We start from the raw sequence: 14,733 nt of genomic DNA, 5'->3' as shown, positions 1-14,733 counted from the left end.
CACTTTGGCCTAGCAAGTTTGATCCACGCTCTACTGAGTATATCTTCCTTGGTTACCCTCATGGTCAAAAGGGATATAAAGTCTATAGCCTGAAAGATAAGAAAATGTTAGTCTTACGAGATGTCATCTTCTTTGAAACCGAGTTTCCTTATCAATCCAAACTCTCCACATCTTCACCTTCTGTCAGTTCTCCAACACCTCCTCAACTCTTTCCTTCTTTATCTACCTCACCTCACATTGATGACGATTAAATCTTCTCAAATCTCTCGGAATCAAATCTTGATTCTAATCCCACAACTTCTGCTGATATCAATCCCACAAATCTCTCGGAATCAAATCTTGATTCTAATCCCACAACTTCCGCTGATATCAATCCCACCAATCACTCGGATTAAAATATTCCACCATCTCCTTCTCCAAATAGGTCACCACCAGACTTATCCATATCCCAAGATGCAATACCTCATTCTTCATTGCCACAAGCACGAAGATCATCACGGCCAACCAGAACTCCGACCACATTGCAAGGCTTTCATATTGAGGCAGCCCTTCCTTCACATACTGCACCATCATCTTCCACGAGCGAGGTTACTCCTCCAGGTACCCCTCATTCTATTGCCCATGTTTTATCCTATGATAGACTCTCCTACACATAAAGCTTTCACTGTTAACATTACACTCAAAAAGGAACCTAGATCTTTCTCTCAGGCTGTCCTTGAACCACGATGGAGAGAAGCTATGGACAAAGAGATTCAAGCTCTTCAAGAAAACAAGACATGGAGTTTGGTGTCTCTCCCCCCTGACAAGAAACCAATCGGTTGCAAGTGGGTTTACAAGATCAAACACAACCCAGATGGCACAGTAGAGAGGTATAAAGCTCGTTTGGTTGCAAAAGGTTATAGTCAAGTTGCAGGGATTGACTACCGCGAGACTTTTGCTCCGGTGGCCAAACTAACAACAGTTCGAGTGTTACTCAGCCTTGCAGCTCTTCAAGGTTGGCATCTTCATCAACTAGATGTCAACAATGCTTTCCTTAACGGTGACCTCTTGCCTCCTGGTTTCGGACAAAAGGGGGAGAATAGAGTTTGCAAGTTACACAAATCATTGTATGGCCTCAAGCAAGCATCGAGGCAGTGGTTTTTGAAACTTTCTGGTGCTCTCAAGGCTGCCGGATTCAATCAGTCTTGGTCTGATTACTCACTCTTCGTTCGACACACTCAAGGTAGATTCATAGCCTTGCTAGTCTATGTTGACGATGTTATACTGGCAGGAAACAACTTACAAGACATCATGGAGACAAAGCACTTCCTTGCAAGTCATTTCAAGCTCAAAGATATGGGTCAGTTAAGGTACTTCCTTGGAATAGAGGTGGCAAGGTCCAAGCAAGGCATTGTTTTGTGCCAACGAAAGTATGCATTAGAGGTCCTTGAAGATGCAGGCTTCCTAGGCGCTAAACCATCTCGATTTCCAATTGATCAGAACTTGGTGCTAACGCAAGGTGAATGAGTCATTTTAAAGGATGCCTCTCAGTATCGCAGATTAGTTGGAAGGCTCATATACCTCACAATCACGAGACCAGACCTCGTGTATGCTGTACATATCCTAAGTCAATTTATGGATAACCCTAGACAACCTCATCTAGATACAGTTTACAAGGTGTTGAGATATGTTAAGCAGACACCAGGACAAGGAATACTTTTGCCTTCCATCGGACAATTGGAGATCAAGGCGTATTGTGATGCAGACTAGGCACGTTGCAAGGACACAAGAAGATCAACTACCGGCTACTGTATTTTCTTAGGCAATGCACCCATCTCATGGAAAACAAAGAAGCAAGGAACAATGTCTCGTTCTAGTGCAGAAGCGTAGTACAGATCTATGGCAACAACATGCTGTGAGATTACGTGGCTTCGAAGTTTATTAAGATATTTGAATGTTAAACATGCACATGCAGTTAAATTGTTCTATGATAATCAGGCTGCCATTCATATAGCATCAAATCTCGTCTTCCACGAACGCACAAAGCATATTGAGATAGATTGCCATGTTGTGTGGGAAAAAGTATAGAGGGGGCTAGTCAAAACCATGCATATTCGAACAAAGGAACAACCAGCTGACTTGTTCACCAAGCCGCTGGGTTCGAAGTAATTTTCAGCACTATTGAGCAAGTTGGCTGTAATTAACATACACTCCAACTTGAGGGGGAGTATTGAAGAAAGGAATCCCATATGATTTGGAGTCTTCGTTATTGGGATCTTCTGTGTCATCACAAGTTAATTAAGAGATTTGTATTACTATAGTTAGTCCTATAATTATGGATAGAATTAACATCCTTGTTGTATAAAACGTGAATTGAAGATATCACATATTATTCACACTATCAAATCTCTTTAGAAGCAAAGGGTAATAACTGTAATGAATGCTTTCAAAATAATTTGTTGCCTTTATTGTTTATTCTGTAATTTTCTTTCTTTTTTTAAATTCCTTCTTCTCATCCCCAATGGCGAACTTACAATCAGGTCCGGACCCCTCCAACTTCCTAAACTATGTTAATTAGTTTCAATTAGTTTCCTTGATCATTTTTTTGAGAGAAATAGTCAACTCATATTGAAGTTCAGCAAAATTACACATAATGACCCGCTCAGTAGAGCTGTTAGATAGGGTCACTACCAAAGTAATTCGACCTTTTTCAGGAGACTAATAAGCACATCCAGAAGCTACCCAACACTACCTACGAGAAAAAAATAGCGTAGGCTTTGTGGGTAACCCTAACGACATTCCTCAAACCTTAGTCTGAACCTAGAAGCCCAAGTCTCCAGCTTGATGCCCAAGGAACAACCCTAGCCCAATCAGCCCCCAACATCTTGGCTGCAGTGCCGTAGCCACTCTTCTGACGTAGCTCTGATTACTAGACCACCGTCACTTCGTCAGCCACCATCTGTCCAACGATCACAACTGCCTTGACATCCACAGCCGCGCTACCCCTTACGTCCCTTAGCCCCAACTTAACCGATGCATGAGCACCACCATGCAACACCCCCAGTCGCCATCAATCATCTCCCGGCTACCAATCCCCCTGCACGATGCTGCTCAGAGCAGTACCATGCCCAAGTCGATCCGCATTAACTCTCGCATCCAAACCACCGAGATACTGGCAGATCTCCATCGAAAACTCATCTCCAAAGAAATTTGGGAATTTGCAATGAGAAACCACAGCATCGGCAGCCCCATCACCAATTCCCCCTTCACGGTCAATGGAAAGGAGATCTCTTGCCCCAGCCGCTCACGCAGGCATGACCGGAGGTAAGGAGAAACCTCCCACTGCCGCTGACCACAGCCTCTTAAGCAAGAGTAGAAGAAGAAAATAGAGAGAAAAAGTCATTTTGAATGAATTAGTTTCCTTGATCATAGTTTGCTGTCTCAATTAAGTAGTAAACCGACCCCGACTCTCCCCACCCCAATAATATACCAAAAAAAGATTTTGTTCAAATTTTTAGGTTTGATATATTAATTCTTTCACTACTACAGAAACTTAAATTGGGGACACATGGGTTTTGGATATAATGACATCATTTTTAAAATGCGTCCTTGTATCATGCTTAGGACGTTCTAGTTTTTTTCCAAAACACGGGGGAGACGGGAGAGCATGGTAAACTAAGGCGCCTACCTCTGAGTTTGGTAAGGTCCCAGGTTCGATTCGAGGAAACCCAGACATAGAGAACAATAATATAGAAGTATATATATCAGTCTCCCAAATCACGGCACTTTGCAGCAAAATTGAAAGGGAAAACCCTAAATTTTCACTTTCCCGGGTTCTCCAAAATTTCCCTCTCTAAGTTTCAATTTCCCACCATGAAATCTCGCCAAATTCACTTTAGAAATCACCCCGTTCATTTACTCAAACCGAGGTATCAGAGCAGAAGAAGAAAAAGAAAAAAGAAACCGAGTTTTATCAATGTGCTCTGATGCTTAATGACCCATCGAGCATCACTGACTTCGATCCATAGCTTTTCTTCCTTGCATAGTCTTCTTTTGCTGTTCTTAAGTGCTCAGGCTGTCTCTGGCTCCAGTATGCTCATAGAGTTCTCAACTCTGAAAGGTACCATCATGCCCATCTCCTTTACGTTTTGGGAAGGACTGAAAGATGACGCCTGATTCTAGGAAAGTTGGGACGGGGATGGCAGCATCCCCATCTCCTTTTCTCACGCCTCGGCCCGAAAAGCGGCGTGGTACTCTTGATTGGAATTCGAATCACAAGGATAAGGATAAGGAAGTTAATGTGCAAGTTGTGCTCAGATGCAGGTCAGTTTTTTTCTCTCTTGATTTTACAGTTGATGGTTTGAGTATTGATTGTTACGGTTTGATAATGACTTGAAATCTCTATGAATATGTATGGGTGTTTATTTGTTGGGTTAGATTCATATTTGGTTGCTATTGGTAATCTGGAATTGGGTTATAGTTATAGCCAGCAGCTTTGTGATTGGTAACTGGAAATATTTGTGGGGTTGCTAATTGATTTTCAACTTGCTGTGTTCTTAATGAAGTAGGGAGGAACTTGCAGTTCATTGTCACCAATTAGATTATAGTGTGTGAGACTTGATATGGTTTTTGACGTGTGGACCATGGAAATGTTTGTTTGTTCTGGTTTGGCATTGAAGTTTGTTTGTTCTGCTCATAGAGGCACTATTTACTCTTGTTGCTCTGTTTTGTTTTGCAGAGTCTATCATATGAAGTGTTTTCGTATTTCAAAACAACCATTACTTCTTCCTCACCAGCTCATCCAGAATTCATATTTCTGCAAGAACCAGGTATTGTTCTCTCTATTCCTCGATGTACATTTGTATTATTTTCGAGTATTTTGTTATAGTAATTTTTAACTAGCTTTATTGTGCAACTATCAAGTAACCTACTATCTGTGAGTTTAAGAATCAATTTTGTTGAGTTGTCACGTATCTTTGTATAAGAAATGACTTATATTGAATCACAGGTTTGACATGTTATTTCCATTACATACTTCAATTTTACATTTTTATCATTTCGCACTGGTAATTGATTTCAATCAATTTTCAAATTCCTGATGGATTTTCTTAGTTTTTGTGGACCTCGCCGGAATTGAGTTTGTTTGCTCACAATTTTATGATTAGAAGTAAATTTCAAGCTAAAATTGCTTCAGAAGTGACTAAATCGGAGTTATAATGGAGCGATGAGATTTGTGTGCGGTGATTTCTCAGGGAATCAATGTCGGAGATGTTTAGAAGCTTCAGGACGCAGGGACCTACACCTGCAATGGCTTGACGATGCACACCAAGAATGTAAAGCCAACTTAACCTCTGAATTTTTGAAACTGTAAATGTTCAAGTTGGATGTCCTTACTGTGATTGTTTTTTGGCAGAACTTGACTGGAATTAAAGGTTTATCTGAGGTCAAAGTCGATAAGATTTGTGAAGCTGCTGAGAAGATTGTGGTTAGTGCTCAAATTCTGTTGCGGTCTTGTACTAAGTCTGGTATTTGGTCTAGCTGCAAAAATGGCTGAAGAGCCATTCAGACTTCTGGAAAAGATTTCAGTACTTTACTCCCTCAGCTGGGTCGGATCCCTTTTTTTACTTTATCTTTGTTTCCTCCCTTAATTATACAAGAGTTTTATTTAAGATCTGCATGGCTTCTAATACATATGGAATTGACCATTCTGTTGGATAATATTATTGCATTTAGTCTTCCCATAATTATTGCTTTGCTTCCAGTTCAACTTACATTCATGATTCAAGGTATATATTTTGTTTAGGTTGCCAATGTGAATTGTGTGTCCCTAGAGTCATTGCCAAGGTATATATTCATGATTCAACTTTCTGTACTGCTTCTGATTTTTAATCTTGTTTTGTTTTCAGATAATGAATTTTATGTGTGCTTGCTATCCATCATATCGTTCTTTACATAGGCCAAGTAAAAATGGGACACTTGAAGGTTAGCCTTTCTTATAACAGTTTGGATCTCCATAATCGACACCATTTGTATTTCACATCCTTTTTTTTCCCCTTTTATCTTTGTTTCCTCCCTTAATTAGTCTATATTTCCTGGAGGAGTTCTTTCCATATTTTGTAGTAAGAAATGATGTCTCCCTGTATTGACAGTTGGGGAAAACAAAATTCTTGATGCTAAAACTGGTTCAGCAAGCAAGAGGCGACGTAGTACCAAGACTGTTAAAAGTGCAGAAATCATCATTTAACAGGTGTGCTCATCTATATATCATGCGATCCCAATATTACAATGTCAGGTGGTTTCACCTTTTCTTGGTAGGGTCTGTGCTGCTGTGAATAATATTCTTTAGAAAATGAAAGTTGAGATAAGGTAAGTTAAATTTCCACTGTAAAGTTGGAACAATTTTATATTACCTTTACCTCTGTGTTACAGTTCATTGAACTAACACGAATCAACAACCATATCTTTGTTTCTTTTCAGTTAAGGATACTTCAATATGCACTGGTTGAGTTATGTTGGTTTGGCTAGAGGTCTACTTTGTTCTGTACCATTTTTGTTTTTCAGTTTAAATGTTCTGTACCAACTCCATCTGGTGGAGTTGTTGAGTGGAGCAAGTGGATAATATGATGAGTTTTCCTGCTAGAAGATCAGAAGTGTTTCCAAGTGTTTCAGCAACTTACAAATCAAAGATTGTATAAAACTAGTAATTTGCATTATAAACTATAAACCCGCAAGTAGAAGCAGTATTAGGAATACTTGGGACATAATCAAGATTCAAGAACTAACCGAGATTTGGTCTTGCTGTGGCAGTATTATGAATTTGACTGCTTCTCAAACTTGACTCTTGTAGAGTCAACCAGTTTCTTATATTAACTGCCTTTCAAAATATCAAATTGCAATGTTTCAGTTCTGATTTCTTCAACTCTGATTCCATATATATATGCAGTGGTATAGCGTGCAGGAGGTTCAAAAGTCATGTTATGCAGCTTGAAGCCCTATTGAGAGGAGTGGCGCCAATGTTGACAGCAATAGGTTTGGTTCCATCATTTCTAGCAACAGATTTTGATTATGGCTTATTGGTTTACTCTACAAGTAAGGAATGTTGCGTGGTCTACATGATTTAGATGCTTGTGTGTTTTAATGTGGACATCCATATGTGGTTGCATCTATTAAGTTTTGGATTAAGATGCTGCTATGTAGTACGTTTTGTAATGTAATCGATTAATAGTAGTGTTATATTGCTCACTTGCACTAATGTAAAACTTTTGATATCAGGTTGAGGACTAGCAAAAGAAAGATCAAAAGGCCAATAAAGTACATTAACTACCGGGATTATACACGGTAATTACTTTTGCTTATGTCCTAAGTTTGGGATCGTAGAGATTACATTTCGAAATATGACTGCTCTACAAGGGCAAATAACATAGTTCCAGATGGAACTTTGTTTTGCTTCTTTCTTTTGCCTCTGCCACAATTCATGATTTGCCTTAAGAAAATTTGTCTTAGTTATTATGGTATAGGTGATATGTGGGCTGAGTTTCAAATAAGTTTATAGCTTAGAAAATGGAATCAATAATACCGTGGTATGGTATTTATGCAATTGAGAACTTTCTATGAAAAGGCTAGAAGGTTTTTGGTGCCATGGCCTCTACTTATTACGTTCTAAATTTTGCTTGTGTTTCCAAACAACTGATCTTGTAAGCTCTTTCACTAATAATTTGCTTACTGTCTCCAACTATGTGTGATTCAAATTCATTTATATATATGTGGGAATTTGATTTTGTCAACCCCATAAAGAAAATGCAGTAATATAAGTTCTCTTCTTAGTCGAATTGAGTGGTAAAGCATATATTTCTTCTCTGTTAATTGATATTATGCAATCTTGACAAGATTGGACAACTATCTACAACAATATTGTTGATTTTCTGGTATAAGTCTTGTGATTGAAGACTGAATTTTCTGCTTTAGTCATATTGTTGATTTTCTGAAACTATTGTAATGTAGGTACTTCTATGCATCAATTTTAGCTTCACGAGTATTAAAAACTAAAAAGACATGCTAAGCAGCAGCTTGAGTTTCTTCAAGTGTTTCCTCTTCGTCATCAGTCTATATACATGTTCCACGCTCATGATGCTCCTCTAGTTAACTACTATTAAAACTGTCTTTTTGTACAATGATTTGAGTTTTGTAATTGATCTTTTTGGTAACTTTTTCAGTTTTATAGATAAACTACATTTAGGTGGTTCCAGACTTCCAGTGCTATCTGATCATGGAAGTCCTATTGTAGGTGGAGGGTTCCCCTGTACATTACTTCAGAATGTTGTGCTATTTGTTTTCTTTAGATAAAGATTTGTACAATTGTATGCATGTCTATTGTCATCTAGGATTAGATAAGATTAGAATGTATAACTAGGAATCAGTTACTAGAATGTGCTTGTAGTCAAGTATATTGTAACAAGTAATAGATACAATGACGTTTGTTTTGGGATTGTAAAGATTATTTGTATGTAAATGTCTTCTTTTCATTTCAAGGACTTTTTTTTGTGTTCTATAATAGATATAAGGACATTTTTTTAGCGTCCTAATATACATTAGATGACCCTTTTCTCGGATTTAAGGACACTTTTTAAGTGTCCTAATATACATTAGAGGACGCTCTTCTAATGTCCTTAAAGACATTAGAGGACGCTTTTTTAGTGTCCTTAAAGGCATTAGATGACGTTTTTTTTTAGATTAGAGGACGTTTTTCTGGCGTCTTTATAAACATTAGAGGACGTTTTTTGAACGTCCTTGTAAGTGACTTACAATGACTCCTTGATAGATGACGTTTTTTTTGCGTGTCATCTAAAGTTTTCGAAGACGTTTTTCGAACGTCCTAAAATGGTTTTTTTGTAGTAGTGTTTCCTTTGTGTTATCTTATGTTCATGATATAAAATTTAAAATTTCATATTTCCTTTTTTTCTGTTTAATTAGTATTCCTTAGTGAGCTTCATAACATTTATCTTCTCCTTTATGGTGAATTTCATATGCTACAATTTTATGTTTGCTTCTTCTATGGAAATGATTTTTTTGTTGTCGAACAAAAACTTTTATGACATGTTTACTTACTTGGAATGAAAAATAATCATGAATCGGAGACAACTGGAATGAGAGAAGAAAGGAATCGGTATTGATTCCAGAAGGTTGATTCCTAAACCCATCTCCCCCCTTCGTAATCAAATTCCTAAATATTCAGGAATCGATTCCTTATAAGGAGGTGGGACCTATACTCATTTCGATTCCATCATGTGTTAGTAAACGAATGAATACCTTTATCCGGAATCATTCTGATTCCTTTATATGTTAGTAAACACAGGAATCTTTTTACTCCGTAATCATTTTCTCCCATTCCAAGTAAGTAAACGTGCCTTAATTTAGACCCCCAACCGTAATATCCTGGTTCCTCCCCTTCTCATCCCCATAACAAAATATAACCCTATACCCCAAATGACTCCGGATGACTGGAGGTATAATGTTATACTAACATCTTTTGCAGAGGCCATGAGATAAGATCCACTTACATACAGATTATTCACGTGGGATTCATCTTTGTGAGAAAAGTGGTAAGTAAATATAGCATCCATTACTCCAGATCGACTCACTAAGATCGATCTTACCCATTAGAACATTGCAGCATGAATGTCAACGTACTTTTCTTGACTCCTTGATACTTGATACTAGTCTTGATAGTGCATGTGCTGCTTTATATGGTATAAGATATATATCGCAAACCCTATACCAGGGGCGGCCCTGAGGGTGTGCAGGTAGTGCCGCCGCACAAGGCCTCCGAAAATTGGAGGCCTCCGACTTTGAGTTTCGAGTATATATAGGTATAAATGAATATAATTAATTTAGTTCCCCATCCACGCATAGAATCTTGTGTAGTCCAGTTGGTAGGCTGGCCAAGGCGCGCGTGGGTTATTTTATCCTTGTCACGGGTTCGAACTTCAATTTTTAATCTTCTTTTCTCTTTTTTTTTTTTTTTTTTAAACCTTCCGCAGTTCCGTGTCCCTGATTTTTTTTTCTTTTCTCTTTTTCTTTTTAAATCTTCCTTTTTCTTTCACCCTCCGTGTCCCTGATTTTCTTTTTCTTCTCTCTTTTTCTTTGTCTTTTTTTACATCTCACATTCCTTTTGTTAGTAGATTTTTTTTTTGGTGTCAGCAAATCAGTTTTTTTTTCCCTTTTGTTACTAGGTTTTTATTAACCTTATAAAAGAGACATTATTTGAAACTTTCTTAGTTATTTTGATTAGTTGTTTGAGAATAATTTTTATATTATTGAATGATCTTGTCATAACATTTTTTTTATTGTACCCATTCTTTTTTTTTTTTTTTTTTTTTAAATCAGTATGCAATGAACATAAGGCCTCTGTCAAATTTTCGCACTAGGTCTCTGAATTCTCAGGACCGGCCCTGCCCTATACTATAGTATATGTCATAATTCTAATTATTGCATGTATATGTGGGTACAAGTGCGAGTGATTAACATGTACCAACATCACATTATTGATAATCCATAACACCTTCTGAACGTGTGAGATCGAGATGATCCATATGCGAGTAAAGATAGGGGTGAGGCTATTGCCACCCTACCATTTTCTTTGTTCACCCTACCAATATTTGAATTATTGAAAGACTATATTACCCAAATGCAAAATGACTAATAAGTACACTAATTTTCTAAAATTTAAATCTTTAAGGAAAACTAAATACATAACTAATTAAATACAAAACTACTTAATTTCTCTTCTGATAACATTAATCTTCATGTTCTCCATCCAATTTTCAATTTATTACAATTTTCTTTTTTATCTTTTTGTTGCGTTGTAACATCCCGTATCTTGATTCACCGGTTTACTAATCATTAGGACGGTAAACGACATTTACTATCACTTTTATTGTCGTTTCAGTACTTTTAGGTGGCCCTAAAAGTTGACTTTTTATTCGGGTCAAAATTTGAGAAAATGTTCTTCATGAAAGTTGTAGAGGACGTTAAACCGAGCGCGTGCATATGTAGTACGTAAAAATCGGAGCTCGTATGCAAAAGTTATAAGCGAAATAGTAAAGTTACTGTTCATTGGTAGTTAGTATATATTTGAAATTTTTTTACTATGGCCGGTAACTCTTTTCTCTCTCCCCCTTTCCCCCCCGTTTTCTTCTTCCTCTCCCCGAGCTGTCGCTCTCTCTTTCTCTCCTCTGCAACTCCGGTTGCTTTCTCTTTCCGGCCACCAAAAAGCGTGAAACCGGTGGCTACGGACTCGTCTCGACTTCCTCTTGGCGCTGGCGGTGGTGGCTCACGGCGGCTTGGCCAGAAAACGACGCATCAAGCCTTAGAAGTTTACTGTAGCAGTTTGAGTCAACGCCGATTTCTTCCTATTCCGGCCACCTCCGACGACGAACCATAATCATTTGGAAGCGGCTTGCGATGTAGATGATGCTCCCCAAATATTTTGCAACGATTTGCAGTGTAGAGGAAGAATCGACGATTGGAAGATTACGGTCACTATTCACAGTTTGAGTTCAAGCTTCTCCTTAATTGTTGAGGTACTTCCGCTCATTTTCTAACTTAGTTACAGTTGAAAGAATTATTGGGTCCGTTGAGTAGGTGCTGCTGCCAAAGTTTGGTGGCCATCGGAGCTGGTGGCGGTGGCGGCGGCGCCGCCACTGTGGGCGGCGGTAGCGGCGGCTAGGGTAGCTTTTTAATTTCAATTTCTAGCTAGTTGAATTCTATAATTATCATAGAGATTGTATGTGAAGTTTGGTAATTTTTGGAGGAGTTTGGAATTATTTGTGAATTTCCGAAGTTTGAAGTTTTGTGATTGAATTGTGGGAAATCCGGTCGTCGGATTTCCTTCGTTTTCGTTGTGGGATATATAAATTGAGGAATTGGTGTTGTGGAAGAGATTTGAGTTGAATTTGAGAAGTAATGGAGATAGGGATTTTCGGGTTTCGTTTAGGTTCGTAATTATTTTATCGGATTGTCGTTTACGGAAATATAATTGTGTACAGGGCAATGCCGCGAGCTACGGTTAAATGAAGGAACTCGTTTGCGTGGTCGCCCAATAGTACTGTGAGTGGACTTTTGTTTTTAAGTAATTGATGCATGCATTATTTCTTAAAGTATGCTCTATTTATTCATCAATTTACATTTCGAGTATGAGATTATAAATTGATTTAGTATTATCTCATATAAATACTTTCATTATTGATTCGTTTCCGAAATTGCTTTTGATTTATAATCTTAATGGTGAATTAGCTTATTTCCGAGGTTATTTCCGGAATTATTCTCTAATTATATTTTATTTCGATTTGAGACTTCTAAAGGAGTTTCGAAATGGGATTTCGATGGAATTATTTCTTGTTTATATATTCGATCTTTGGTTTTGGCATTGGGAATGCCTTAGTAATGATTTCGGTTTGAGAATTGTGATTTTGTTTGATCTCGCTTTTCTGCTATTGATTTGGAGATACTTTTGGCGTGTGGGACACGTCGTTGGAAATTCTTTAACGAGAGATGGGGGAAGCCTTATGTATTTTGGATTTACTGGATTTTCGGTTATGTTTCCCTGTGCCATACTGAGGGGTGATTTTATCATGCTAGCATTGATTTTCCGCCTTTGTGGCGCGGTGATGGGATCACCGTAGCCCTTCCGCCTTTGTGGCGCAGGTTACTGTCTCTGTGACAGTAATTCTGTAGCCCAGTATCCTATCGCTACACTTAGTGGCGTAAGGGTATATTACGGGAGTTATGGGAGTTCTTTAGCCTGGGAGGCTATCACCCAACCAAGCCTGAGTGGCTTATTCGTATGGCTATCATCTTCCCCTACTTATACTATTTTTGACTAGCGGGGACTAGTCTGAGTTTTCTTAACCAGCGGGGCTGGACTTATATTTTCGAGTTTTGAAATTTCAATCTTTTACTCTATTGTTGTGACTAGCGGGGCTAGTCGGTTTTCTGGAGTTCAACGTTTTTCAGATTATTTTCTTAAGTGTTTTATAAAGGTTGCATGCATCCGGATTTTACATATATATCGAAAAATGTGGGAAAGTATGAAATACATTTGGTTTTAATTTGTTTATTTTTGTCCACTCACGCTAACGTGTTTTTCAATACTTTTCCCCTGGGCCCTTCGGTTTCAAATGCCCAGTTTGCAGGCGAAATTAGTTGAGGTCGGGCGTACATGGAGTCGAGGCATAGCCAACAGCATTGCTTCCGCGTACTCATTCTATTTCTGTTTTCTTTGTTACTTAGTGGATTAGTATTGCTCTGATAACCTATGGGATTAATATTGTTTTTGGGTTGAGATTGATATTTGTGAAATTGGAGTTGTGATTTGGGGAGCAGATGGCTCCAGAAGATTAAGGATGGATGATTTAGAAGTGTAAATGTTTTCCTACAGGTTTTGGGTAGCCTACTTTTATGGGAAGTTCCGCCAAATTTTTGGTAGAATCTCTTCTAAAGTGGGCCCCGCAGGGCCACTTCGGATTTCAGGGTGAAATCTGGGGCGGGTCCTGTCAGTTGGTATCAGAGCATTAGGTTGTTAGGTTCTGTAGACTCGTTTCTATTCTGTTACCTTATATGCTTGGTGTTGCCCAGTACCTCTCGAGTGATGGCCCGACTGCAGCGGTTCCCCATCGTGTACTCTTCGGTGCTGTGGTATCCATCAAGTGTGTAAGGTACAAAGCTAGTTGGTTTTCTTCTGGTGCTATGCCTCTTGTACGCCGACCTCTTAGGGATTCCGCTGCGTATTGGTCTCCTTACATATGCACCTTTCCCTGGTATTGGTAGAGTAAGGCTACTCTACAAATTCGAGTTGTGCTATGAAATGTGATTCGAGGAAATGTTATGGTTATCCCTTCCTCGATGCCGACAAGTTGTTGGGGCATGGTTAAGGTGCGAGACCGGAGTTTTATTTTGTACTTTATTGGTAGGGATGAACGACCATTGTTTTGGGCTGTCTCTGAGTATTATAACTGTTTTAGAATCCGGTTTTGGAGAATTGAAATTAGTAATAATGATGGTTCTAACATTGAATTGAGTTTTGGAGAATGTGTTACTTGATACGATCGGCTCTGTGAGCGGCATGAGGAATATTACTGGAATTCGATGGAGATTCTTTGTGAATCTCATTGTTGGAAATCATTTATAGAGAATCCACATTGGAATGTATCTCAACTGGACACCTTATGTCGGCATCATTACGCATCACTCTCCGGTAGACAACAGATAAAATTGAAGAGATGTCCTGGGTTGTTATGTCTAGAGGCTGTGTTTTCAAGTGGCTATGGTCACTGATGTTGGTAAGTGGGAAGAGATAACAGTAAATGAGAATTTTAAATAGAATGAAATTTTTTTTTTAAAAATTGTCGATTTGGGTCGTTGACCTAACCAGGGTGTATGAGCATAGTTTTGCTCGGAATAAAAGAAATTGACTTTAGATACCACAACTTATAGTTTTGTCTACCTGAGTCTTGGATGGTATCGAGTAGGGAGATGAACATGAGTGGGTTTTTATAGTTATGTGTTTGAAGTTCTAGAGATTGGTAGAATGCTTAAGGTTTTATAATAGAGTTACTGTTTTGGTCGGTAAATAATTGGGAGAGTTGGAATCAACTCTTCGTACGTGATATTATGCAAATGGGTGTCCTTGGTTATCCGCTTTTGAGTGAAACAGTTACACATAAGTTTGGGGAATAGCAGTAATGACCTTGTTGGGTG

The 14,733-nt window shown here is 38.5% G+C and overlaps 1 protein-coding gene and 1 long non-coding RNA gene across 8 annotated transcripts; both read left to right on the top strand.

Moving 5' to 3' along the window:
* Nucleotides 1-3,547: 3,547 nt before the first annotated feature.
* Nucleotides 3,548-8,501, top strand: LOC133735857 (uncharacterized). 7 transcript variants are annotated; one of them, XR_009859304.1, is made up of 10 exons: nucleotides 3,548-4,302; nucleotides 4,718-4,808; nucleotides 5,232-5,312; nucleotides 5,393-5,464; nucleotides 5,886-5,961; nucleotides 6,129-6,226; nucleotides 6,295-6,345; nucleotides 6,923-7,008; nucleotides 7,252-7,317; nucleotides 7,981-8,501. XR_009859304.1 is itself a non-coding variant. In XM_062163291.1 (6 exons), the coding sequence occupies exons 1-5, from the start codon at nucleotides 4,145-4,147 to the stop codon at nucleotides 7,254-7,256; spliced, it is 423 nt and encodes a 140-aa protein (XP_062019275.1). In that variant the 5' UTR covers nucleotides 3,548-4,144; the 3' UTR covers nucleotides 7,257-7,317; nucleotides 7,981-8,501. The 7 variants fall into 7 exon arrangements, 3 of the variants coding, with proteins under 3 accessions (XP_062019275.1, XP_062019274.1, XP_062019276.1); XR_009859302.1 differs by having other exon boundaries at nucleotides 5,393-5,961; XR_009859305.1 differs by lacking the exons at nucleotides 5,232-5,312; nucleotides 5,393-5,464 and having other exon boundaries at nucleotides 5,936-5,961.
* Nucleotides 8,502-11,151: 2,650 nt separating this feature from the next.
* Nucleotides 11,152-13,314, top strand: LOC133741507 (uncharacterized). Its single transcript, XR_009861974.1, has 3 exons — nucleotides 11,152-11,558; nucleotides 12,024-12,084; nucleotides 13,163-13,314. It is a non-coding gene; the product is annotated as an uncharacterized LOC133741507 (long non-coding RNA).
* The last annotated feature ends 1,419 nt before the right edge of the window (nucleotides 13,315-14,733 follow it).

This window comes from Rosa rugosa, chromosome 3, assembly GCF_958449725.1.
Source record: "Rosa rugosa chromosome 3, drRosRugo1.1, whole genome shotgun sequence".
Classification (NCBI taxonomy): domain Eukaryota; kingdom Viridiplantae; phylum Streptophyta; class Magnoliopsida; order Rosales; family Rosaceae; genus Rosa; species Rosa rugosa.
The sequence above is the reverse complement of the archived record's forward strand: the minus strand, read 5'-3'. Positions and strand labels throughout refer to the sequence as shown.

What these genes read in the sequence shown, in the direction of transcription:
- LOC133735857 (XM_062163290.1), top strand. Translation starts at nt 4,145, where the DNA reads ATGACGCCTGATTCTAGGAAAGTTGGGACGGGGATGGCAGCATCCCCA. An exon ending in CAAGTTGTGCTCAGATGCAG is followed by an intron (nt 4,303 to 4,717) that starts GTCAGTTTTTTT and finishes TTTGTTTTGCAG; the next exon opens with AGTCTATCATATGAAGTGTT. An exon ending in CATATTTCTGCAAGAACCAG is followed by an intron (nt 4,809 to 6,128) that starts GTATTGTTCTCT and finishes CTGTATTGACAG; the next exon opens with TTGGGGAAAACAAAATTCTT.